The sequence below is a fragment of the Salmo salar genome, chromosome ssa28 (genome assembly GCF_905237065.1).
Source record: "Salmo salar chromosome ssa28, Ssal_v3.1, whole genome shotgun sequence".
NCBI lineage: Eukaryota > Metazoa > Chordata > Actinopteri > Salmoniformes > Salmonidae > Salmo > Salmo salar.
The window spans coordinates 587,492-615,425 of NC_059469.1; the positions used below are offsets into that span (position 1 = coordinate 587,492).

A 27,934-nucleotide genomic window follows, 5' to 3' on the forward strand; every position below is an offset into this window, starting at 1 on the left:
AATACAACTGACAGATCTTTTTTTATAGATAATTATGATAAAACGTTGGCTTAATACTTAATTTAACATAAAATAAAAATATATCTTAATTTTTTTATTCATAAATTCAAAAAGAATTTCTAAAATCTTAGCGGGCACGTGCCTTGGTGCCCTTTATGGGCATGACGTCTCTTTCGGACACACACCCGTATCATTTTTTTTTCTCCTCAGAAAAGCAGCCGGGTTTTTTTGGGCGACGTCACATCTAGGAAAGTACACATTCCTGTCATGGTGCATTAATCGAACACAAGAAGATCTTTATTTTTTTCTGAAAAAACGGCCGCTGACTGTCTTATGAAATATCGTAACAATTAGCTATTATTACACCAAGATTTCTGTAATAACAAGCTATATTCGTTTTTTTTTTCTCAAGCAAATAGCGTTAGCTGGCAGTCCAACGAGCTAACTGCTATCTAACGTTAGCGAGCTATGTTTACTTTCGTCTTCGTTGTTCAGTCACGGGTACAACCCTGCAAGGGAAACATGGGCGATTGTGAAGTTTAAACGTTTATCTTTATATTGCCCATTGATCAATTTTGTGTACGGACATCAGGCAGGGGAACTAAATTAATAACTAACGTTAGTTAGCAACGCTAGCTGACTAGCAACACTAACGAAGGTATGGCAAACTTGAAAGTTGTTTAGCTAAATAGCGAACGTTAGCTACTGTTTACAGCTAGTGCTAACTAGCTATCAAGCTAACTGTTAGCTAGTAAATGCTTCATTTACCGCATATGTGGCTAGTTAGAAATGTTGACAATTTGCATAGCCAAGTGTAAAATTAATATTCCTTGTTATTAACGTTACAGCAATGGATAAGCCTCCTTTCAGACAAAACCAAAACTGCGGGAACTGGGAATTGAAAGAGAGATTGGGCATGGGCGGTTTTGCCCATGTCTACCTGTATCAACATCATGTAAGTATTTAACTAACGGCCACATTTTCATAAGTAACCCCTAGTACTCTAAGCTGTTCCAGAGTCCAGACTTGAATCATGGTAGCTGAATATCCTGCCAAATCAGACAAGAGTTGGATGTATGTTTACATATAGGTGAAAGGAAGTTAACCACTTCCTAGATGTGAATAGTAAGTCTGATATCACAACTCAAATTTGCCAGAAGATACCGACCCTACTGTTACACTGAGCTGCACAGGGATGTGAATGCAATCATGATTACCGTGAAGCTGGTGTGTTAATGGGTCGGAAAATGTACCTCAATGCAGGGATGGAATATACCGCTGTTTTACAAATTGTACCTTTATTCACAATGCTTCATCGAGAATGTTGGAATAATGCTAGTTTTCCTGAAAAACTGCCCTTTTTGTCCTCGTGCTCGCTAGCAGTAGACACTGCGGGCATTATGGAATGGCACATGTTGAACAACAAATGAGCTGATTGGCTAACACTGCCATTCCAAAATGAGCCACCGCAGCGGTGGCTACTACTAGCTAGTAGGGCGGGACGATACTGTATCGCGATACACCTTAGTATCGTGGTACGGAAACAACAAGAAGCGAATTTAACTTCTTTAGTAAAACAGGCTTAATGTTGGAAACAAACACCATTATGTTGTCATCCAGAGTCAAATGTATTTATTTTCCAAGCTAAAGCACACAATATTTTAAAGCAGGTTTTTAAAGGACCAATAGTTTGGTCTGCTTCCTGTTAAAAATGTTGCCTTTGAAAAAATATTGTGAAATGGTATCGTCCTGGCTCTACTAGCTAGCATGAGGATGAAAAATTGCAGTTTTCCGGGAAAACTAGCAGTATTTAAGTCTTCTCGATAGAGCAGTGTGAATAAAGGTACAATTTGGAGTAGTGGCACATCCCATCGCTGCATTGATGTACGTTTTCTGGTCTATATTTCACACCTGCTCCACGGAGAAGCTCATTGTAAACAAGTATATTACTGAACCCAAACCAGCCTGCGCCATCCTGCATAAATGTATTTTGTCCCCCCACACCAAACGCCATCACGACACACCGGTTAAAATATCAAAGCAAACTCTGAACCAATTACACTAATTTGGGGCCAGGTGGAAAAGCATTAAACATTTATGGCAATTTAGCTAGCTTGTACTTGCTAGCTAATTTGTCCTATTTAGCTAGCTTGCTGTTGCTAGCTAATTTGTCCTGGGATAATGTCTAAACCAGGGGTGTCAAACTCATTTTAGCTCAGGGGCCACATGGAGGAAAATCTATTCCCAAGTGGGCCGGACCGGTAAAATCTTGGTATATATAACTTAAAAACAACAACTTCAGATTGTTTTCTTTGATTTAATATGATCAACATAAAACATAAAGCTGGAGCCTGAGGACAGTGTGTCCACAATAGTACAAGCACATCACTATTAATCATAAAACACCTCAAGTTTATTTGAAAATTCTAAAGAAAAAGAACACACAAACACACAATGCCTCAGTGATTCACAGAAGTATATCACAGATCACAGAACTATATCAGGGTGTCTCATGCAGCACTTTAAGTGGGGTTGCATAGTTTATTTGAATCCTGATACCTGGCATCTTTTAGCTTTCACCAGCGCATCAATATCAGGCGTCACATCCTGAGTGGCAGCCAACTTCAGGATGTGATTCAAGTGCTTGTGCGTGAGCCTTGAGCGCAGCTTTGTTTTATTTATGCTCATTACAGAGAACTTGCTCACAAAGATATGTGGTTCCAAACATGCACAACAGTTTTGCAGCGAGGGCTGTCAAGTTGGGGTAACGTGGCAAGAGATTCTGATAAAATGTGTCCAAGCCAGCTGCGGCAAATTTGCCCTTCATATCCGAGTCACACTGCAAGTCTATTATTTCAAGTTGGATGCTGACGGGCAGATCAGAGGGATTCACGGTGAATGGCGAGCAAAAAACGTTGAAGTCTTTCTCCAGTTCACCAAAAATCTGAAAGCGTTGCTCAAACTCCCGTAACAGTCCCGTTATTTTATCTTTGAACCACTTCATGTCTGCCACATGTTGGGTCACGCACACATTTTTCAGACAGGGGAAGTGAGCTGCATCACCACCGGCGAGTTGCGTCTCCCACAATGACAGCTTCAACTTGAAAGAACGTATGCTGTCATAATACTGGGTGACGACTTTGTTGCGCCCTTGCAGCTGTTTGTTCAAGTTATTCAGGTGCTCTGTAACATCCACCATAAATGCAAGGTCCTGCATCCATTCTGCGGAATGAAATTCTAACACTGGTTTGCCCTTTTCTTCCATGAACTGTTCAATTTCTTCTCGTAACTCAAAGAAACGCCTAAGCACAGCACCTCGGCTTAACCATCTTACCTCAGTGTGGTATGGCAGGCCATAGATGTGGTCTTTCTCTCTGAGAAGGCTGTCAAACTGACAGTGATTCAGGCTTCTGGATCGGATGAAATTAACAGTTTGGATGACCACCTTCATGACGTTATCCATCTTTAATGACTTGCAACACAAAGCCTCCTGGTGCAAAATACAGTGAAAAGTCCAAAAATCACGTCCTCCATTTGCAGATTGCACTTTCTCTCTGAACTTTGTCACAACGCCTGCTTTTTTCCCGATCATTGAGGGCGCACCATCTATAGCCAGGCTGACAGCATGGGACCAGTCCACTCCGACCCTGTCCAGCGCGCCGACGAGTGCGGTGAAAATATCAGCTGCTGTCGTTGTATCTGTCATCGGCACCAACTCCACGAACTCCTCGGTGACGGTCAATGTGTCATCAACTCCGCGGATGAAAATGGCCAGTTGTGCAAAATCTGTAATGTCCGTGCTTTTATCAATTGCAACTGAAAACCCAATAAATGACTTTACTTTTTGCTTCAACTGGCTGTCCAAATCCACTGAAAGATCGGAAATCCTGTCTGCAACTGTGTTTCTTGTCAGGCTGATATTTGCAATAGCCTGGCGCTTTTCAGGGCACACAATCTCCGCTGCCTTCATCATGCATGTTTTTACAAATCCACCCTCACTAAATGGTTTTGAAGCCACTGCGATTTCATTAGCAATGAGGTAGCTAGCTTTCACCCGCCAACAGTTCATTCACCTTCTCTCTTCTCCGCTGTCCTTGAAAGTTGTCATATTTGTCGGCATGAAGACTCACATAGTGGCGACGAAGGTTATACTCTTTCAGCACTGCAACATGCTGTGAACACACCAAACATACAGCTTTCCCATTCAATTCCGTGAATAAATAGGAGGATGACCATTTTTCTTGGAACACTCTGCACTCTGCGTCCACTTTTCTCTTTTTTGACAGAGACATATTGGGGCAATGAGGGTGCCAAAGCACATAATGTTAAAAGTAGAAGCCGTAATAAATATCGCGGGCAAAACAAAGTAGCTCATCCGGACTGGCTGCACTTGCTTGACCTACTTGCTCTGCTCCGGTATAAACAGTTTGCTTGCTTAACACAATTGCTATTGCGCCATCCAGTGGATGCAATTGGAACAGCAGTTTCTTTTATTGAAAAATGTCAGCTAATTTTTATACTTTACAAAATCATCTCGCGGGCCGGATTAAACCCCTTTGCGGGCCTGATCCGTTTGACACCCCTGGTCTAAACATTGAGTTGTTATTTTACTTGAAATGCACGAGGTGGATCCGACAATTAATCCACACAAAACGGTCAACCAAATAGTTTCTAGTCATCTCTCCTCCTTCCAGGCTTTTTCTTCTGGACTTTATATTGCAATTGGCAACTTTCATAAATTAGGTGCATTACCGCCACCGACCTCGTTCGTCTTTCAGTCACCCACGTGGGTATAACCAATAAGGAGATGGCACGTGGATACCTGCTTCTATAAACCAATGAGGAGATGGGAGAGGCAGGACTTTCTGTGCGATCTGTGTCACAAATAGAACTGACTTCTATTTTAGCCCTTGGCAACGCAGACGCTCGTGAGCAGTGTGGGTGCAATAATTTAATAATATAGATTTCTAAATTTATTTTGCAACGCTTGCACGCGCGATGCAGACGGTGTAGTCAGCCTGTAACGGTAGGGTCAGTATCTTTTGGCAAAGGTCAAATGGCCACCACTTGAGAAAAACACCCTGTGGCTTAAAAATTCCTTATTGTTTTGTATTCTTCTCCCTGTGAATTCATAAGTGCACATCTGTTGAGTTGATGAGATAATAGATGAGACTTTACTGTTTTTTTCCCCCTTGTTTCTAAGGACTGTGGTGGTTAATTTCTTTACTATCAAATGAGGAGAGACAAACTTATCACACAAGTTAGAGTTATACTTAAACTAAATCTTGAATCACTTATAAGGAAGCAGGTCAATACAACACACACATATAAAGTGAATCGATTGAGTGCTCTACGATAATGATGGCTGGTTGACGATTCACGATCAAACGATTCTTTGAGAGCCCCGAGACAAAAGTACAAAGGTCTTTTATAGCCAAGATACACCCCTTTTCAACCTACATGATGAACAACAGATATATAGAATGGGTCACAAGGTTAAGATTTGTATGAAAGATACTGTCTGCTATGTATTATACGTATCTGCTGTGTCAACAGTTTTTATTGTATAAAGACCAGTGTCTGTCCCTCCGACTCCAAACTGGAACCATCTCTGGTACCATATAGAACAGAAACATTAACTCATGCTCTTTGGGTTTTATCACCCAAAAAACACTGAGAGGAGATTTACAATGTCATCTCCCAGAGGCCCATCCTCAGTATAACACACACACAATAGTTAACAAAGTACTCTATTCTGTTGCATAAAACACCCATTTGATGCAATAAAAGTATTATAACATAATCTTGCAATTTTTCCACCATAGGACACATCAGAAAAAATTGCGGTGAAAATGTGTCGCCTGGAGTTGACAGCAAGAAACAAAGACAGATGGAGCAGAGAGATCCAGATCATGAAAAAGTTTGTCTATATCGTATTATCCTGTGTACATCATTGAATGCCACACACGTTTGAACTGGGTGACTTCTACTTTTTCAATGATTGAAATATCGGCATTTGCTTCTTGTATAGTGCATTCGGAAAGTATTCAGACCCCTTGACTTTTTCCACATTTTGTTAAGTTACAGCCTTATTCTAAAATTGTTTAAATTGTTTTTTCCCCTCATCAATCTACATGCAATACCCCATAATGACAAAGTAAAAACAGGGTTTTAGAAATGTTTGCAAATATATTAACTGAATTCACGTGTACATAAGTATTCAGACCCTTTACTCAGTACTTTGTTGAAACACCTTTGGCAGCGATTACAGCCTCGAGTCTTCTTGAGTATGATGCTACAAGCTTGACACACCTGTATTTTGGGAGTTTCTCCCATTATTCTCTGCAGATGCTCTGTCAGGTTGGATGGGGAGCGTCACTGCACAGCTAATTTCAGGTCTCTCCAATGATGTTCGATTGGGTTCAAGTCCGGGCTCTGGCTGGGCCACTCAAAGACATTCAGAGACTTGTCCCGAAGCCACTCCTGCATTGTCTTGGCTGTGTGCTTAGGGTCGTTATCCTGTTGGAAGGTGAACCTTCTTCACAGTCTGAGGTCCTGAGCACACTGGAGCAGGTTTTCATCAATGATCTCTCTGTAATTTGCTCCGTTCATCTTTCCATCAATCCTGACTAGTCTCCCAGTCCCTGTCGCTGAAAAACATCCCCATGGCATGGTTTTTGCTCTGACATGCACTGTCAACTGTGGGACCTTATATAGACAGGTGTGTGCCTTCCCAAATCATTTCCAATCAATTGAATTTACCACAGGTGGACTCCCAAGTTGTAGAAACATCTCAAGGATGATCAATGGAAGTAGGATGCACCTGAGCTCCATTTCGAGTCTCATAGCAAAGGGTCTGAATACTTATGTAAATACATTGGCAAAAATGTCTTCTGTTTTTGCTTTGTTATGGGTTATTGTGTGTAGATGAGGCACTTTTAATTTTGTATCCATTTTACAATAAGGCTGTAATGTAACAAAATGTGGAAAAAGTTAAGTGGTCTGAATACTTTCCATATGCACTGTATTTATCAAGTACAATGTTTTTCTTGCCTATTCAGGTTGAATAATCTCAATGTAGTGACAGCCAGAGACGTGCCAGAGGAGATGAAGCACATTGCCTTAAACGACCTTCCACTGCTGGCCATGGAGTACTGTTCCAAGGGAGACCTCAGAAAGGTGGGGCAGCTGAAGATGAATACTTTATTGTCCATTTCCCTTATAGTCCACACACTTTTTTTCTTTTATTTGCTATAAACCCCCTTGACATATGCAGACTCCCGAGTGTCGTCGGCCATGTGGCAGTGCCCCTGGATCAGTAAGGGGTTAAATGCCTCACATAAGTTTACAGTGACAAAAAAATGGTTCTGTCATGAGCAGGCATTTGTCCAACAATGTGTTTGTGGTTGAATTTGACAGATGCTGAGCAAGCCTGAAAATTGCTGTGGACTGAAAGAAAGTGAAGTACTTTCCCTGCTCAATGATGTTGGTATGTACTGTACCCCACTGTTGTATTGTGTATAATTGTATCAATTGTGGGTCTGCATAGAACTGATTTCTGAATGGTCTTTATATACAGGTTCAGGCATCCAGTATTTGCATGAAAACAAGATCATACACAGAGACCTTAAACCAGAAAACATAGTGCTGCAGGATGTCAATGGAAAGGTAACCCAATATTTATGGTACAGCACACAGTGTCATCATGCTCTTTTTATAACTGTTTACATTTTTCAGTTGTTGATGTTCTGTGGTGTGACTTTGTCTGTTATTTATTTTTATAGACTACTGTTCATCTTGCAATGTTAATATGCCAAAATGTTTTCCTTGTTCAGTTGGTTCACAAAATTATAGACTTGGGCTATGCCAAAGACTTGGACCAGGGGAGTCTGTGCACCTCATTTGTGGGAACACTGCAATACCTGGTGAGCATATTATCCCTCCTGCAAGCACTCCTAGATTCCTGTTGACTTAACGTTGCGACATTGTCTCTGTCTGTTAGTCACGATTGATTAAAACCAGACTTACTAATTGGTACTTGCATATCTTTTCCCCCCAGGCCCCTGAATTATTTGAGAATAAGCCTTACACTGTCACAGTGGACTACTGGAGTTTTGGCACAATGATATTTGAATGCAGTTGTGGGTTCCGGCCTTTTCTGCACAATCTTCAGCCTGTCCAGTGGTAGTTGTCCCTGCACATTTAACAGTTTTCAAGTGTTAGTTTCAATTCTGAGTGATCCTCCAAGGGGCGCTAGTTAACCATCCTGAATGCCATTTCAATGTTATTCCTCAGGGCCAGCAAAGTGCGGAACAAAGGTCCCAAAGACATCATGGCTGTGGAGGAATTGAATGGGGAAGTCAGATTCTCCACACATCTACCATACCCCAACAATCTGAGCAGGTCAGACACCGTCACATATTCTATTCTATTGTCATTATTACAGTGCCTTCAGGAAGTATTCATACCCCTTGACTTATTCTACATGTTGTTACAGCCTGAATTCAAAATGGATCAAATATTTTTTTATCTTGCCCATCTACACACAATACCCCATAGTGACAGTGAAAACATGTTTTTGGAAATGTATTGTATATGAAATGCAGAAATCATATTTTCATAAGCATTTTCTATGACACTCCAAATTGAGCTCAGGTCCACCCAATTTCCTTTGTTCATCCTTGATATGTCACTACAACTTGATTGGAGTCCAACTTTTGCCAATTCAATTGTTTGGACATGTTTAAGAAAGAAACACACCTGTCTCTATAAGGTCCCATAGTTGACAGTGCATGTCAGAGCAGAAACTATACCATGAAGTCCAAGGAACTGTCCGTAGATCTCCGAGAGAGAATTGTGAGGAGGCATATATCTGGGGAAGGGTATAAAACAATTTCTAGTGTTGAAAGTTTCCAAGAGCACAGTGGTCTCCATCATTTGGAAATTGAAAAAATATTGAACTACCCAGATGCTGCCTAGAGCTGGCTGTCCAACCAAACTGAGGAACTGTGCAAGAAGGACCTTGGTCAGGGAAGTGACCAAGAAGACAATGACCACTCTGACAGAAATACAGAGTTCCTTGGCTGAGATGGGAGAACCAGACAGAAGGACAATCGTTTCTACAGCACTTCACCAATCTAGGCCTTATGGGAGAATGGCCAGACAGAAGCTACTCCTGAGAAAAAGGCACATGACCGCACGCCTGGAGTTTGCAAAAAGCCATGTGAAAAACGCTGAGAACATAATGCAAAAGATTCTGTGGTCTGACGAGAACCTCTTTGGCCTGAATTCAAAACTATATGTCTGGAGAAAACCAGGCACAGCTCATCACCCATCTAACACCGTCCTTACAGTGAAACGTGGTGGCACCATCATGCTATGGGGATGCTTTTCAGCGGCAGGGACTGGGAGACTGGTAAGGATAAAGGGAACAATGATTGGAGCCAAATGCAGGCATATCCTTGATGAGAACCTGTTTTGAGTGCAAACGACCTTCAACCGGGGCAAAGATTCACATTCCAACAGGACAATGACCCCAAGCATACAGCCAAAGCAACACTTGAATGGCTTCAGAACAAGAATGTGAAAGCCCTTGAGTGGCCCAGCCAAAGCCCAGACTTAAGTCCCATTTGAAAATCTGTGGAAGCTCCCCATCTAACTTAACAGGGCTTGAGAAAATCTGCAAGGAAGAATGGGAGAAAATCCCCAAATCCAGATATGCAAAGCTGATACAGATATACCCAAGATGACTCAAAGCTGTAATCGGTTCTACAAAGTATTGACTTGGGTGTGAATACTTATGTAAATTAGATTTCTGTATTTAATCTTCAATAAATTTGCAACAATTTCTAAAAACATGTTTTCACTTTGTCCTTATGGGGTATTATGTGTAGATGTGTAATTAAAAAATAAATAAAAATAAATTCAGGTTGTAACACAAGTGTGGAATAAGTCAACGGGTATGAATACTTTCTGAAGGCACTGTAACCACCTGTCTTATTCTGTCTATGTATAGCAGGGGTGCCCAGCTCTGAACCTCGAGGGATGTGTACGCTGGTTTTCATCCTTATATTTTAGCCACAGACTAATTTTCAACCTGGGAAACCAGGGTCCTGTTCATTAGGGTGCCAAGTAACAGAACATTATTGTGGAGAACAAATATGGTTGTCTGTCAAAAGTAGAACAGGGAATCGTGTCAGCTCAATTTATGACCACATTCTGAAAGTTTCACCTCATCGAGCAGCATAAATCGAAAACCAAGACAGTAACTTGAGGGAAATGACCATGACCTGTATAGATTGAATTTGTTTCCCCTCCACCGGGGGATGTTAATTTGCATTACACTCATTCAGGACACTCCTGGAGCCCATGGAGATGCTGCTGCAGCTGATGCTGAAATGGGACCCTGTCCAGAGAGGAGGCAAGACCAACGCTGACAGCAAGAAACCCCTGTGCTTTGAAGTGCTGGAACAGATATTATGCATGAAGGTTAGTTCTCTAACGTATCATGCTGTATCTCTTGAGCTAACAATAGTCTTTCAAGTGTCTCTTAAGGCTCTTATTTGATTTTTCTCATGGACAAGATTCAATTAACGCTTATAGTTCCCATAGTGTGTTAATGTACACATAATATTATTTTTAAGCAAAATGTTAAGTTTGCCGGTTCGTGCTTGATATTATGGATTGACTCCATCTGCTAGCCAATCAGCTTCCTTTACTTTACCCATATCATTTATGCCATTGGCAGGTTGTCCACATCCTGAACATGACCACGGCCCAGGTCCACTCCTTTCAGCTGGCCCCAGATGAGAGCCTCCATAGCCTGCAGCGCCGCATCGAAACTGAGACCAAGATCGAGTTGGTCAACCAGGAGCTGCTGCAGGAGACAGGGGTGTCGCTGGACCCCAGGAAGGCTGCAGCCCAGTGTGTCCTCGACGGGGTGGTAAGGACTTTGGTTCCACTTTGCTACTTCAGTGTTGTATTTTGTTAGAATATAGTTTTGATACAATACATTGGAAATCTTACTCACCTGTTTAGCATTAACATATTTAGCAATTGACCACCATGTAAAGTGGTTGTCTTTGTGTTGTGCAGCGAGGCTGGGACAGCTACATCATCTATTTGTTTGACAAGAGTCTCACCAAGTACTCTGGTCCCTTCAGTGCTAGACAGCTGCCTGATAAAGTCAACACTATTGGTGAGTACTGCCTTCTCTGCCTGCTGATAAGTATTTAGAGATCTAAAGGCGATCGGATGGAAATACAAGCTCATGCAATTAAATAGAGGTTGTGTTTTTTTATTCATGGTTTGGTTGAAAGATGTCTTCAGTCAATATGTTCTTCCATCATATGTACCAAGCCTTATGTAGGAGCTTGTTGTCCTTTTTCCCAGTGCGGGAGGCTAAGTCCCAGCTGCCCCTGGTGGTGCTGAAGAAGGTGTGGGGCGAGGCGGTGAGCTACATCTGTGGACTGAAGGACGACTACAGCAGACTGTTCCAGGGCCAGAGGGCTGCCATGTGAGTAAGCCTGCTTTACTAGGCACCAAAAGAGTGAAGTTAAAGGAAGCGAGATTCTTTCTTTTGAATTTGGTAATGTCTCAAACTGGAATGGCTGAAAGAAGTTTCCAGACTTGCTTTGGAAGAATCAACTCTTTGCTTTTTCATCTATGGCATGTGTGATCTTGTTATCTTGATGTACATTTTAGTTTTTTAACAAGTTATTATATTCTGTGTGTTTGTCCAGGCTGAGCCTCCTGCGCTACAACACCAACCTGACCCGGTGCAAGAACGGCATGTTTGCCTTCTCCCAGCAGCTGAAGGCCAAGCTGGACTTCTTCAAGAGCAGTATCCAGTACGACCTGGAGAAGTACAGCGATCAGATGCACTATGGGATCTGTGAGTATTGGCTGGCTGATGATTGGTAGTGCCAGGAATGGTCACCCACATGGCCTGCAGCTGAAATGATACCCTTTTCCTTATATAGAGCACTGCTTTAAACCAGGGCGCAAAGTAGGGAATGGTGCCATTTTAGAAGCAACCATGGTTTTGTATTATGACAAGATAGTGTTGGTTATTTTCATGAGATTTTTTTTTTTTTCTCCCACAGCCTCTGAGAAAATGCTGAAAGCTTGGCAGGAGAATGAGGAGAAGGCGGCTGCATATGCACAGGTACTGGCTGGGATGGATTTTTGGTATTGATCGCATGGGTTGGTCATCTTAGTTGAGCTGCTGTCTGTGAATGGATCGAGGTACAAGTTAACCACAGCTCTAGGATCAGATTACCCCACCAATCCTAATTAGCCCTAGCTACACCCGCTGTGTATGTTTTGTCCTCTAGGTGGCCGAGGTGAGCCACCTGGACGAGGAAATCATGTCGTTACACTCAGAGATTGTGGAGCTGCAGAGGAGTCCCTACGCTCGTCGCCAAGGAGACATCATGGAGCAGCTGTGAGTGTTCTACTCTAGGCAGGAATGACAGGCTGTCTGCCTCTACTGAATTAAATGCAATGAAGGTCTAGGACAGTGGTCACCAACCTTTTCTGAGTCGAGATCACTTTCGCAGTCAAAAAGCAAGCTGAGATCTAGTGCTCAGATGTATTTTTTTATTTATATTTTTTTATTTATTTTTTATACATTAACCTCACAAACAGTTTTGTAGGAATGAGGTTTGGGCAGTTGGCCTAATACCTTATACCTTATCACAGCATATTGGCTACAGCCTTCCCTGTAGCTCAGTTGGTAGAGCATGGTGTTTGCAACGCCAGGGTTGTGGGTTCGATTCCCACGGGGGGCCAGCACAGAATTTTTTTTAAATGAAATGTATGCATTCACTACTGTAAGTCGCTCTGGATAACAGCGTCTGCTAAATGACTAAAATGTAAAAATGTATATGATTGGTCTGCCAATATTGTTAATCAGACCATATTATATTTTAAAACTCGAGCTTTGATAACAAAATAGATCAGTTGGTTTAGCACTGTGGGGCATGAATTGAAATAATTAGCTTTTTTATTTTACTGGACTGATAGAACCTGCATCTGATGGTCAACGATGTCAAATCACAACGTCAGTGATCTTCAGGTCGAAAAGTCGGAGCTCTAGAAAGATGCCCGAGTTTCCGAGTTGGATGACTGTTCAAAACGATTTTTCCCAACCGCCTCTCACGGTCCCAGCTCTCCTCATCCTTTCCTCTGGTGAGACTGACCAGAGAGAGGGGACACCCGTCTTCCACCTGATGGCGAAACTCGAGTCGCACCGCATCTGCCTCATGCACAAATTAATGTTGTTCCTATGACCAGAGAAAGTTCAATATTCCTTAATATTAAAATCGACACGACAAACTGCTAATAATAATAAAACGCAGGGCTATCGATACTTGGCTACTCATTCATTGCAGCTGCAGCCCGAACGGAAGTACGGAGAAAGGCATTTTGCGATAGCGTTGAATAAAAACAGTGACAGTGCTGAATATAAACTTAAACATGAACTCACTCATAAAAACAGCAGCTCTTTGCTGTATTCATTGACAGTCTCTCTGTGGTCATGGTTTTAAAAGTTATTACATTTTACGTAGGCTAGTTAGTAGCCTATTAAACTTGGCTGTGGCCTGGGTCATGGACGCTCTGTAGCCATGGTGATTTGAGCTATCCGATTGGGCAGCGCAGTAGATGCACTCGATTTACTCACAGATTTGCCTGATCTGCCAGGTAGGCGGAGTTTGTCTCATGTGAACACTTTGCTTACCTGGTGCGCAGGACTCAAGTGAATATACTGGCAAAAGGTCAACACGATTTTAAAGAAGGAGCGCAAGCCTTTATCGTTCGTTGGCTTTTCTACAGAAGTATTTGATGATCGACTAGGAATGCCTTGAAGATCGCGGTTGGCGACCACTGGTCTAGGAAGTGCCAGGAAGTTGTGGAAGTAGATGGAGCCTCATTGAAATGTTTGGCTTCTGATTTGGCTAGTAGCTGACCTGATGTTGTTTTTCATTTTCATTGCCAGTCCTATACATCTAGAGTACTCAAATGCACATTTTAACAAGAAAAGTTCAACTGCTGTATCATTCTGAAAGCCTCAAACAAGATTTAAATGAATGTTCTAGGAGAATTGATCGTTTATTCTTTGATTTCAGGGAGGACAAGGCGATTGAACTCTACAAACAACTAAAAATGAAATGCCGAAGTAAGCCACTTTTGTCCAATAAATACAGTCACTGCATTGCAGCTGTTTTCATTTTCAATCAGGCACTGTAGTACTTTTGGATATTGAATATAATCTGTAATTGTACGATGGTAGTTGTATAAACACTGTTCTTGATAGTATCACTAATAGTGATACTATCAAGAACAGTGTGCGGTTTCCTTTTTTTCCTTCATCCTGTTTCAACTGTTGCCATGCACCTGTAACAAGATTGCTCAGATGTGCGAGTGCCTTTTGAAAGTTGTATAAACACTACCACGTTCTGACACCTGTGTGCTGTTCTTCCCTCAGCGCCTGACCCTGGTGTGAGCAGCGACAGCTCAGAGATGGTTAAAGCCATTATACAGACTGTCCAGAACCAGGACAAGGTCCTGAGAGACCTCTACACACACCTCAGGTAAGCAGGGTCTGGGACTGTTCAGTGGACTGTCACGTCACCAACTGAACGCTGCAGATAGAAATGCCCTTAATAAAGCTGACCTGATTCTATATTCTGCATGTTAGAGAGGCATGCGTCTGTTCTATGCAATATATTTTTACCCCATTGTAAATGTTTCACAACAATGTGCCTTACTGATAAGGTTCCCAAACTGGGGTCTGCGGCAGGGGGTCCACGGCCAGATCTCGAAATGTATTTATATTATATGTATTGTTTGTTTATTTTTTTATGGATATTGCTAACAACAGATTAAAACAATTTTGGCTAAGGGATTTGTAAATTAAGAAGGGTGTAATATTAATCTACAGTATGTTCTTAACCATGGGCAACATGGTCCTGGGAGGCTCACAAGGATATTAGTATCCATAGTACTTCTTGTATTCCCCCCAAAATGTTGTTTTTGAACATGAATTCACTGTAAGGTAATCCTATAGAACTGCAAAGTTTCTTCTCTGCAAAATGTATAGAATTGCAGGAAATTAGCTTGGGGGTCATGCAGGGCCTATAGGTTGTCATGCTTTCTCTCTATATTCAGCTATTAATAGGCTACATTTGGTTATTATGATGTAGTTTTTTTAAAAACCTGGCTAATACAATTTGGCAATGCCAGTCATTACTCTTCTTTAGAATTGCATTGTATACATTTGTTTCTAAAGTACAGTATGTCATTTTCATAGAAGATATGAAAATGGGAAGCTGCCTCTATAAGAAACATTTCAAAAGAGATATAGACATGGCTCCAGTAGGCTAGCCAAGACAAATGCTAGGTGTCTTTGTTGCTTTCTTTTTGCTGACAGTCAACAGTTGCCTGCATATTGCTAGTATATTCACTATTTAAGGTTTACTGTTGTTAATCACTTTCCCTAAAATACATAAATAAGCTCTGCGAGTAGATTGATGGGCGCTTCTTTTTGCTCTGGACAGCTCGCGTGTGCGGTGTGAAGGAAACTCATGTACTGCTCGAAGTTGACTCGCGGGTTACCTGGCTACCCAGACTTCTCGCTCCAGCCAATCGCTTTGCCCCGCCCGTAGATGCTGGTTTCTTCTCCACAATGAGCATGGATCTTGAGTACCTCCCCAACCCTTAACTGAATGCGAACACCATTCGGGGCTGTCTGATGGGTCCAGAAACCAATGGGTTAAGCCAAAACACAGGTGGATAAAGCAGTGGTTTGAAAATTCGTCATTGGCTTTGATACTCTTATTGGTTGGAGGCGATCCAATCGTTGACGTCTTTGTTTTGTACCACGCCCCTCGTCACAACAAACGACTTCATTGATGGTACTCTGACTAAAGTTTGTAGCGAACGACAGAGGAGCAGAAGAAGTTGGTGTGAGTCGTCAAATATAATACAACATGTACAGTGTTGGTGCCTCGTTTCAGGAGCTGAACTAAAATATCCCAGAAATGCTCAAAAAGCTTATTTCTCTCAAATGTTGTGCACAAATTTGTTTACTTCCCTGTTAGTGAGTGTTTCTCTTTTGCCAAGGTAATCCATCCACCTGAGAGGTGTGGCATATCAAGAAGCTGATTAAACACCATGATCATTACAGGTGCACCTTGTGCTGGGGACAATAAAAGGCCACACTCTAAAATGTGCAGTTTTGTCACACAACAGAATGCCACAGATGTCTCAAGTTTTGGGGTGGGGTGTAATTGACATGCAGACTGCAGGAATGTCCATCAGAGCTGTTGCCAGAGAATTTAATGTTCATTTCACTGGCGTAAGCTGCCTCCAATGTCGTTTTAGAGAATTTGGCAGTACGTCCAACCAGCCTCACAACCGCAGGACCTCCACATCTGGCTTCTTCACCTGCGGGATCATCTGAAACCAGCCACCCGGACAGTTGATGAAACTGTGGGTTTGAACAACTGAAACATTTCTGTACACACTGTCAGAAACTGTCTCAGGGAAGCTCATCTGCGTGCTTGTCATCCTCACAAGGGTCTTGACCTGACTGCAGTTCGGCATCTTAACCGACTTCAGTGGGCAAATTCTCACCTTCAATGGCCACTGGTACACTGGAGAACTGTGCTTTTCACGGATGAGTCCCGGTTTCAACTTTACCGGGCAGATGGCAGACGGTGTGTATGGCGTCGTGTGGGCAAGCTGTTTGCTGATGTCAACGTTATGAACAGAGTGCCCAATGGTGGGATTATGGTATGGGCAGGCAAGCTACGGACAACACAATTGCATTTCATCGATGGCAATTTGAATGCACAGAGATACCGTGACGAAATCCTGAGGCCCATTGTCGGTGTCACTCATCCGCCGCCATCACCTCATCTTTCAGCATGATAATGCACGCCACTGTCACAAGGACCTGTACACAATTCCTGGAAGCTGACAATGTCACAGTTCTTCCATGTCCTGCACACACACCAGACATGTCACCCATTGAGCATGTTTAAGATGCTCTGGATCTACGCATATGAAAGTGTATTCCAGTTCACGGCAATATCCAGCAACTTCGCACAGCCTTTGAAGTAGATTTCGCGCTGCATGAGGTAAATGGTGGTTACACCAGATACTGACTAGTTTTCTGATCTGCGCACCTACTTTAAAAAAATATATATATATTTATTTTTTAGGTATCTGTGACCAACCAGATCTGTATTCCCAGTCATGTGAAATTCATAGCTTTAGGGCCTAATGAATGTATTTAAATTGACTGATTTCCTTATATGAACTGTAACTCAGTAAAATCTTAAATTGTTGCATTTTTATATTTTTGTTCAGTGTACAAATAGCATAACATTTACATGTATAGTCTTCAGATCTAATTTTATTTGTCACGTGCTTCGTGAATAACTGGTGTAGACTAACAGTGAAATGCTTACTTACGGGCCCTTCCCAACAATGGAGGGAAATGACACAAAAAAAAAACACAGGGAATAAATGCGCAATGAATAACGATAACTTGGCTACATACACAGGGTACCGTGTTGATGTGCAGAGTTACAAGGTAATTAAAGTAAATACAGTATGGACATATAGGTAGGGATAAAGTGACAAGGCAACATGATAGTAGCGGTGGCGGCTACAGCGTATCCAAGTCAAGAGTTAGTGCAAAATGGGTCAATGCAGATAGTTAACCAAATACCTACCTGGACTAACTATTTAGCATGGCTTGGGGTAGAAACTGTTCAGGGTCCTGTTGGTTCCAGACTTCATTACTGCTTGCCATGTGATGGCAGAGAGAACAGTATGACTTGGTTGGCTGGAGTCTTTGACAATTTTTCAGGCCTTCCTCTGACACCGCCAAGTATAGTGGTCCTGGATGGCAGGTAACTCGGCCCCAGTGATGTACTGTGCCGTACGCATTACCAATTTGTAAGTCGCTCTGGATAAGAGCGTCTGCTAAATGACGTAAATGTAAATTACTCTCTGTAGCGCCTTGTGGTCGGATACCAAGCAGTTGCCATACCAAGTGGTGATGCAGCCAGTCAATATGCTTTCAATGGTGTAGCTGTAGAACATTTTGAGGATCTGAGGGCCCATGCCCAACCTTTTCAGCTACCTGAGAGGGAAGAGGCATTGTCATGTCTTCACGACTGTTTGTGTGTGTGTGTGTGGACCATGGTAATTCCTTAATGATGTGGACACCAAGGAACTTGAAGCTCTCGACCCGCTCCACTACAGCTTGGTCGATGTGGATGGGGGCGTGCTCGGCCCTCTGTTTCCTGTAGTCCACAATCAGCTCCTTTGTTTTGTTGAGGGAGAGGATGTTGTCCTGGCACCATACTGTCAGGTCACTGACCTTCTCCCAATAGTCTGTCTCGTTGTTGGTGATCAGGTCAACCACTGTCTCGTCAGCAAACTTTAAGGATGGTGTTGGAGTTGTGCGTGGTCACACAGTCGTGGGTGAGCAGGGAGTACAGGAGGGGACTAAGCACGCACCCCTTGGAGTGGGTCGAGGGTGTCTGGGATAATGTGTTGATGTGTGCATGACCAGCCTTTCAAAGCATTTCATGGCTACAGATGAGTGCTACGGGGCAATAGTAATTTAGACAGGTGACCTTAGTGTTCTTGGGCACAGGGACTATGATGGTCTGCTTGGGAAATGTAGGTATTACAGACTGAGTCAGGGAAAAATATTGTCATAAAGAAACTGATAAAACACACAGGTGCAAAATCAAGGTGACTTACAAAGTTGAGGAGGACCAAGAGCAAGAGAGTGAGTGGGGTGATGTGGTGTCCACAACTAAAGAATCATTGTCTAATCTGAAAAAACACGTATCCTGAAAGCATGATATCAAATTTTATTTGTCACATACACATGGTTAGCAGATGTTAATGCGAGTGTAGCGAAATGCTTGTCCTTCTACTTCCGACAATGCCGTAATATCCAACAAGTAATCTAACCTAACAATTTCACAACAACTACCTTATACACACAAGTGTAAAGGAATGAATATGTACCGTAATTTCCGGACTATTGAGCGCACCTGAATATAAGCCGCACCCACTGAATTAAAAAATATATATTATTTTGAACATAAATAAGCTGCACATGTCTATAAGCCGCAGGTGCCTACCGGTACATTGAAACAAATGAACTTTACACAGGCTTTAACGAAACACGGCTTGTAACAAAAATAAATAGGCTTTAACGAAACACGGCTTGTAATAAAACATTAGCAGTAAGCTTTAGTTGTCTTTTTGCACTGAGTCAATTCCTCACGCTGCTGTTTCCAACGTCTTATCATTGACTCATTAAGACCAAGCTCCCGTGCAGCAGCTCTATTTCCTTTTCCAACAGCCAGATCAATCGCCTTCAACTTGAAAGCTGCATCATATGCATTTCTCTGTGTCTTTGCCATGATGAGGGTGACAAAATGACTACCGTAATCAGAATGATGGGAAGTTTGAGAGCGCTCGATTTAATCTAAACAGTAAATAAAAAAGTTGTTTGACCTTAACCCGTTCAGCAATTTCATTGGTCTAATGAAAGCTTCATGCCGCCAAAAAACTGAGCACGTCACAGAATGTGTTTTTTGGGAGAGAAAAAAAATGTGAAAGCGGGAAAAATCCATATATTAGCCGCGTCATTGTTTAAGCCGCGGGGTTCAAAGCGTGGGAAAAAAGTTGCGGCTTATAGCCCGGAAATTACGGTACATAAAAAATATATATGAATGAGTGATGGTGTAGAACGGCATAGGCAAGATGCAGTGGATGGTATAGAGTACAGTATGAGTATGCATAATGTAGGGTATGTAAACATTATATGAAGTGGCATTGTTTAAAGTGGCTAGTGATACATTTATTACATCAATTTTTCCATTATTAAAGTGGCTGGAGTTGACTCAGTATGTTGGCAGCAGCCACTCAATGTTAGTGATGGCTGTTTAACAGTCTGATGGCCTTGAGATGGAAGCTGTTTTTCAGTCTCTCGGTCCCTGCTTTGATGCACCAGGAACTGACCTCGCCTTCTGGATGATAGCGGGGTGAACAGGCAGTGGCTCGGGTGGTTGTTGTCCTTGATCTTTTTGGCCTTCCTGTGACATCGGGAGGTTTAGGTGTCCTGGAGGGCAGGTAGTTTGCCCCCGGTGATCGTTGTGCAGACCTCACTACCCTCTGTTGTTGTACTTACTATGTGCACATGCTAACAAAGGAAAGAGGTGGGTAGCTAGCTAAGTGTCATTGTAGCAAAGTATTTATAAACTACAAATCTGATATCTTAAGTTTTCATTTTTGTTTTGTTATCAATACAATAGGCCACCATTGAGTTTGTCCCAATAGGCCTGGGATATTACCTCTTTCAAGGAGCATATCTTTTTGATAGGTCTAAAGGTTTTTAGGCAAAATAACCCTTTCTTACCTGCATCCCTCCCCAGTGGCTCTGCAAGCACGGAGAGGGTATTCTCCGATGCTGGCATGCTCTCCAGGCACCATTGCACGAGCCTGAAGCCACAGACTCTGAATTCATTTTTAGAAATACGAGTTTGGCCAAAGGCACTGAGCCTAATAAGGCGTCACTAGGCAGTTTGTGGCTGGGTTTCCCTTTAATCTATGATAGATTAAGCCCTACCACATCCGACAAGCATCAGAGCCAGCGTAGTAGGATTCCATCTTGGTCCTGTTTTGACTGTTTGATGGGTCAACGGAGGTTATGGGGGATTTCTTATAAGCATCAGATTAGTGACCCGGTCCTTAAAGTGGCAGCTTTAGCCTTTTAGCTCAGTGCGGATGTTGCCTATAAATGTGGGCTTCTGGTTGGGATATGTATGTAGGGTCACTGTGGGAACGACGTCGTCGATGTACTTATTAATGAAGCTGGTGACTGATTTGGTACTCCTCAATGTTATAGTATGAATCCCTGAACATATTCCAGTCTTTGCTGGTGAAACAGTCCTGTAGCTTAGCATCTGCTTCATCAGACTACTTCCGTATTGAGCTTGTCACTGGTACTTCCTGTTTTGAGTTTTTGCTTGTAGGCAGGAATCAGGAAGACAGAGTTATGGTCAGATTTGCCAAATGGAGGGCGAGGGGAGAGCTTTGTCCGCGTGTCTTCAATGGTAGACTGCGACAGAGTAGGTAAATGTTGAATTGGAATACCAAAATGCGCAGAACAGTTACTGTCCCAACATGTTTTTACTGGTCCCAGGCCATCGTTAATGTCGGATCTTGCACGCAAAATAAAATAATATGCCATAAAAAAAATTGCCTAAGTGGATTTCCACTCATCGTTACCACATATGGGAAGTGCAAATTCACTCACATTATATGGAACATGCAAATTCATTCTCTCTCCCTTGACTGCAACCACGGCACTTACAACCTGGTACCGAAAGGCGGGACAGACAGCAGACCGTCAAACCAGCAGTGTTTAGCCATCATCGCTGACTTTAACTGACAGGCGCCTGACCTATCGAAAGATCACTAGAAGATGCATATTGTTCTTTCTAGAGGCAGAGGGCTCGGCAGACTTTTCTGACTAACGAATTGAAAAGTACTCTACTTAATTTAACTGGAAAACACTGTTTACCTTCTGTTTCCCCATGCAGTAAGATCTTATTGAGCAAGCAGAAGATCATTGACCTGTTCCCGCGCATCGAGAAGACACTGGAGAACATCAAGGATGCCGACAACACCGTGATGCAGATGCAGATTAAGAGACAAAGAGAGTTCTGGCACCTATTGAAGATTGCCTGTGTGAGTGATGAGGTTTTATCTATAGAACTTCAGTAAAGTTAGTCATAAGATCATGAAGTCATATAACTTACTATAAGATGTCATTGGGTTATTAAGTAATGTGCAATTGACCCTTTGCTAAGCCCCGCCCCAGATTTATGGGCAACCAATCGCTGGTCGGACACGAGCTAACCTTGCTCGTGTCCGACAAGCCTCAAACAAGCTCTAGTTTTAAACGCATGGAAGCCAATGATGGCAATGGCAAAAACTGATTTTTCATTTAAAAAAAAAGCACCAGGGGTACTTGCGACTGTGATTCCTAAAATGCAGAGCCTGTTGGGGTATTTTTTTGAATCCGAAATTATACTTTAGTTCCATTGTTTGCTAGCAGGTTAGCTAGCTACAGTGGTACTACCTTCAATGAAAATGCTAGCTAGCTAGCCATTAAAGTTGCACTGTGCAAAAATCGCTCCGCCATTTCCTCGTTGGTAAAACTCTTAACCTGTAGGGGGCAGTATTGACACGGCCTGATAAAAAACGTACCCGATTTAATCTGGTTACTACTCCTGCCCAGTAACTAGAATATGCATATAATTATTGGCTTTGGATAGAAAACACCCTAAAGTTTCTAAAACTGTTTGAATGGTGTCTGTGAGTATAACAGAACTCATATGGCAGGCAAAAACCTGAGAAGATTCCTTACAGGAAGTGCCCTCTCTGACAAGATCTTGTTCTTCTTGTCTCTGTTTATTGAAGACTGAGGATCTTTGCTGTAACGTGACACTTCCTACGGCTCCCATAGGCTCTCAGAGCCCGGGAAAAAGCTGAATGATATCGAGGCAGCCCCAGGCTGAAACACATTTGCGCTTTTGGCAAGTGGCCGATCAGAGGACAATGGGCTTAGGCGCGTGCACGAGTCGACTCCATGCTTTATTTTCTTTCGTCTTTTTACCTAAACGCAGATTCCCGGTCGGAATATTATCGCTTTTTTACGAGAAAAATGGCATAAAAATAGATTTTAAACAGCGGTTGACATGCTTTGAAGTATATTGTAATATTTACAATTTTTTGGTCACGAAATGCGTCGTGCTCGTCACCCTTCTTTACCCTTTCGGATAGTGTCTTGAACGCACTAACAAAACGCCGCTGTTTGGATATAACTATGGATTATTTGGGACCAAACCAACATTTGTTATTGAAGTAGAAGTCCTGGGAGTGCATTCTGACGAAGAACACCAAAGGTAATAACGTTTTTCTTATAGTAAATCTGACTTTGGTGAGTGTTAAACTTGCTGGGTGTCTAAATAGCTAGCCCTGTGATGCCGGGCTATCTACTTAGAATATTGCAAAATGTGCTTTCACCAAAAAGCTATTTTAAAATCGGACATATCGAGTGCATAGAGGAGTTCTGTATCTATAATTCTTAAAATAATTGTTATGCTTTTTGTGAACGTTTATCGTGAGTAATTTAGTACATTTTTTGTAAATTCACCGGAAGTTTGCGGGGGGGTATGCTAGTTCTGAACGTCACATGCTAATGTAAAAAGCTGGTTTTTGATATAAATATGAACTTGATTGAACAAAACATGCATGTATTGTATAACATAATGTCCTAGGTGTGTCATCTGATGAAGATCATCAAAGGTTAGTGCTGCATTTAGCTGTCTTCTGGGTTTTTGTTACATTATATGCTAGCTTGAAAAATGGGCGTCTGCTGGGTACTCTGCTGACATAATCTAATGTTTTGCTTTCGTTGTAAAGTCTTTTTGAAATCGGACAGTGTGGTTAGATTAACGTGAGTCTTGTCTTTAAAATGGTGTAAAATAGTCATATGTTTGAGAAATTGAAGTAATAGCATTTCTAAGGTATTTGAATAACGCAGGTGGGACGATTTCATCCCGCCGACCCTAGAGAGGTTAATAGTTCACCTAATTTCAATTTATGTGACAAAATAAGATGGTACAGTGATTCTCTATACTATCTAAACCACTGCTAAATATATTTTCCATAACCAAAAATATTGTTTCAGCTGGTTGAAGCTCGTGTACAAAACTGAAAGTAAAAGACGCAAAAACAAAACTTAAGAACGTGAAGCATAGAAATAACGCACATAGAACAGATCTACCACTTCTTAGACTTGTAGAATGATAGATTTATAACTCACATTTCTATGTGAATTTGGCCAGGTCGACCAAAAAGTTACGTATTGCCACCTTTAATATAACTTATTTTCTATAAATGTATTTTAGCTAGTTAAGCTAGCTATATTATGAATATAACACCTATTGTGGACATTATGATTTGAGAGCACTAATTAGCTCCGAGAGTGATTATTATCTTCGATTGCATGCTGACAGTTTATTTAGAGCCATCCGGTATGTAGTCACACTAAAAACGTAATTTTACCATGTTCCTGTGAAGCAATTGTTATGACAGTCCACCACAACATACCAGGGGGTCTCCTGATTAGCAAGAAGCAGTCTGCTTAATTTCATTGTATATTAAAAATACAGTTTAAGATCATTGTGAGGGTTTTTCTCCACTAGTTTGGAGTATTGGGCTTCCCAGGAAAATATCTGAGGTTGCAACAGTAACCAAGGGGGCCGGCTTGACTTGATTTAGCAAAGGGTAAATTTTCTATAGAATTCACTTAGCTTAGGTCATAATGTGAACATGTGTTCTATATGAGTAATGGCGTTTGTCTTCTCCCAGGCTCAGAATTCTGCAAGGAACTCGATAGCAGCCAGCCCAGAGTCGTCCAACCCTCTGCAGGTGCCCCAGTGGGCCCAGTCTGCCCAGCCCATCAGCTCCCCTCACCCACTCACCTCCCTACCTGGACCCAATGACAGGTACTGGTCTATACAGCAGACAGGAAGAGTTTGTGTTGTGTAGCAGATTGAAAGGAATGTCCAGACATTCAACAGCAGACCGAAAAGAATGTCCTTCATACATTGTGACTTATTCTGTCTCTCTCTCTCTCCCCGCCCCTTCCAGTGATGCTGCCCCACGACTGCTTCAGGAGAACCAGAAGTACCTCAGTCAGCTGACCAGCCTGATGCAAGAAGCTGCTGACGAGCAGTCCAAAAGCGTAGTGGTAAGTTATGCCAATTTCTCAAAGCTAGCTAGACTTGTAATGGAATCCTGTTTCCTGGTATTCTGTCAATGCAGTGTCTTACATTTCACTGTTGCACTTCACCACATTTTCTTCAGTGTGTTAAGAGAGACTGCCCCTAAAAAGCAGCTTCTGTTTTGAAAATGACCTATGTGGCATCGATAAGAGTCAAACATTTTATTCTTGTGTCAAAATTTACTACAAAGTGTAAATGGGATAATTTTGGTCATAAAGTTAGTCTAATACAAAATGGAGATTTGCGAGATGATAGCAAAAAAATGTCATGTAACATAATAAAGGGTACTGTAAGTTTTTTTTCGTTGGGTTTATTTCAATCCTGCCCTCAGCTGGCAGCAACCAAGTAATCATCAATCGCAGCACAGCTGCACGTGACCCGATTAGTAATGGTCAGTTTGGTTTGACATTCGATATCCCTATGGGGCTAGTTAGGGACCATCACAAGGAATAAAATATTGGGACAATTTCAATAGCTTCAAATTTCAATGACTTAAAACCGTCAAACCAAATAAATTGTAGAAATTCATATACAAATATTTAAAGCATTTGAGACAACTAAACGATGTGCAACATTAACATATTGTCACATTTACATTGTGACAAAAGGCCAAATCAGAAAGTTCAGCCCCCCTTTAAGTCTTTATAATATGTGATTCACACCTGAAACACATACTTTCTTCTTTAGTTGGCACCACTGGTGTGCGTCATTTACCCAGCACTCTTATGTGGGTCAACTCCCTATAAGGGTGGGATTAGGTATCCCAGGTCAGGAGCGTGATGAGGTTCTGAGTCGTTCCTTCTCATTTGGCCTTCAGGATGTCTCTTATCTGGCCTTGTTAAGTGTAGAACATTACCTTAAGGCTAACTGAGTTTGCATTTAGACTCTGATCCATTTAAAACAAGTCTGGGGAGGTAGCCTAGCGGTTAAGTTGGGCCAGTAACCGAATCCCTGAGCCGACTAAGTGCTAAATCTGCCTTGAGCAAGGCACTTAACCTTAATTGCTCCTGTAAGTCGCTCTGGATAAGAGCGTCTGCTAAATTACTCAAATGTAAATGGGAGGTTGGCTGCCTTGCTGGAGGGAACGGAGATTAATGTCTAAACCACAACCCAAACGCCATTCCACAGTTACCCCTTTGTTTGTGACAGCAGCAACCTTAAAACCTGATCTCAATGTAGCTTTATGTCATAATCTCTTGGTTTGTCTTTGTAGGACCAAGATTGGAGCTGGACTAAATATGAAACGTTGTCTACAAAACTGCAAAAACGAAATGTGTGAATACGTCAACCACAGGAGACTGCTGAGGGGAGGATGGATCATAATAATGGCTGCAATAGAGTGTATGGAATGGCATCAAAAACATGGAAACCATGTGTTGAATACCATTCCATTCATGCTGTTCCAGCCATTACTATGAGCCCGCCCCTCCCCAATTAAGGTGCCACCGGCTGTCTCTGATGTCAACAACAAACAAGGCACCGTCTAGCTAATCCCTGCCTGCTCTCCAACCAAGTAACACTAAGGACTGAATGTCGTTAACAAAATGGAGTCACGGTTATGTTGTACATTTTGATGTGTGGTCATTCACTTTAAAGACTAGCCTGAGGCCCCCCCCCCCCCAAAAGGCAGATAAAAAATACACGTGCTCAATGACTCACTTCTCCATTTTTTTCAGCTATTTGGTGGGAAAGGTGGATGATGTAGCATGGCTTTTATATGAACAAAAAAAACTGATTATCTGAACACAAGACGTCAGTCATCCTTTGCTCTTCAAGCAAATGTCACCTTTTCCTCACTGATTATTGTGCAAATCTAAGTACCTCTATTCATCAAAATCCACATTTTACTATTAATATCATATCAAGTATCTAAACTGTTAAATCAGGCGAACTGTAGCATCTGATTGTGAGTGAAAAGTTTTTTTGTAATGATGGAGTATAGCTACAGTGTGTTTGGGCTATGGAAATGGGACTGATAAGAAAGCTTGATATGCATGCACATTTGTATTGAGCCTTATCATGTCTCCTGACGTGACTCAACACAAGGAAAACCACAAAAGATGCAGGTTGTAATTTCCTTTTACCATCAAGCAACAGCACTTTCACACTCCCAAGTATCCTGGTTCCCTTCTATACCGAGGAAGTAGTCAGACATCTGGGGGATGGATGCCCTCTAGAATCCTGTTTATGAGTCTGTGCTCTAGTGACACAGCTCTCGTTTCAATCATCCAATGGGGACAGGAAATGTATAAACTGTATTTAAAATAAAGTCATGCATTGATCAAGGGGATAGGGTTTTGATCATGTGTGAATCTTATTTTGATTTTAAGAAAAGTATTCTATCATGACTACACACTTTACATAGAAGGGGGAAATATGGAAATCCTATAGTTACTTTGTGACAGAGGATGCTGGTCTGTTTCTCCATATGTTGGAATTGTTGATATGTTTAAACCTGAAAAATGGAATACATACCACCAAAGTTCAATTCAGTTTGTCAGGTGCACTGTACATTTATTTTGTGTGCATTCTTTTCACTGGATGCTCAATGTATGGAAACAAATGGCGGGGCATGGTAAATTATTGAATGTACTGTAGTTACAACCCTTGAGGTGTAACTTAAGTGTTGACTGTAACAAAGATAAAGTGGATGCTTTGCTCCAGAAAGATGTATTTATGTACTTAAGTGCAATGGACAACATTTATTTTTAGTAGTTAAGTGACATGTCAGTTTCCTTCATTAAGGTTTGTCTCCATCTGATGGTTTTAACCTGTCTATGAATGTTTACTTTCTAGTAATTGTATAGATAAGCATTTTCTTGTTATTACAATAAAAAATTACTTTGGCATGAATTTGTATTCCTTACATTGGTTCTGAAGAAGCTCCTTAACTGTATTGTCCCCTGGCTGCTGTGGATTGAGAGAATGTAGCCCTACTTTGGCAAAAATAGGGAGTACCACAAACATAGTAGTGGTGGTTACTATGCCCATATTTCTGCTTTACCGGATTCCAAAGGTTGATTTTAATATGCTTG

At 41.8% G+C, this 27,934-nt stretch overlaps 1 protein-coding gene across 1 annotated transcript; it reads left to right on the forward strand.

The window, feature by feature from the left end:
* Positions 1-211: 211 nt before the first annotated feature.
* LOC106589264 (inhibitor of nuclear factor kappa-B kinase subunit alpha) lies at positions 212-27,752 on the forward strand. The gene is made up of 22 exons (XM_014178991.2): positions 212-658; positions 849-955; positions 5,826-5,920; positions 7,062-7,179; positions 7,420-7,489; positions 7,580-7,668; positions 7,836-7,925; positions 8,060-8,184; positions 8,296-8,403; positions 10,353-10,488; positions 10,748-10,942; positions 11,095-11,197; positions 11,392-11,515; positions 11,742-11,893; positions 12,105-12,166; positions 12,336-12,445; positions 14,130-14,179; positions 14,489-14,594; positions 21,645-21,792; positions 24,484-24,620; positions 24,766-24,865; positions 26,113-27,752. The coding sequence occupies exons 2-22, from the start codon at positions 851-853 to the stop codon at positions 26,176-26,178; spliced, it is 2,289 nt and encodes a 762-aa protein (XP_014034466.1). The 5' UTR covers positions 212-658; positions 849-850; the 3' UTR covers positions 26,179-27,752.
* Positions 27,753-27,934: the final 182 nt, after the last annotated feature.

What these genes read in the sequence shown, in the direction of transcription:
- LOC106589264 (XM_014178991.2), top strand. Translation starts at nt 851, where the DNA reads ATGGATAAGCCTCCTTTCAGACAAAACCAAAACTGCGGGAACTGGGAA. An exon ending in AATCTTCAGCCTGTCCAGTG is followed by an intron (nt 8,185 to 8,295) that starts GTAGTTGTCCCT and finishes GTTATTCCTCAG; the next exon opens with GGCCAGCAAAGTGCGGAACA. An exon ending in AGCAGTCCAAAAGCGTAGTG is followed by an intron (nt 24,866 to 26,112) that starts GTAAGTTATGCC and finishes TTGTCTTTGTAG; the next exon opens with GACCAAGATTGGAGCTGGAC.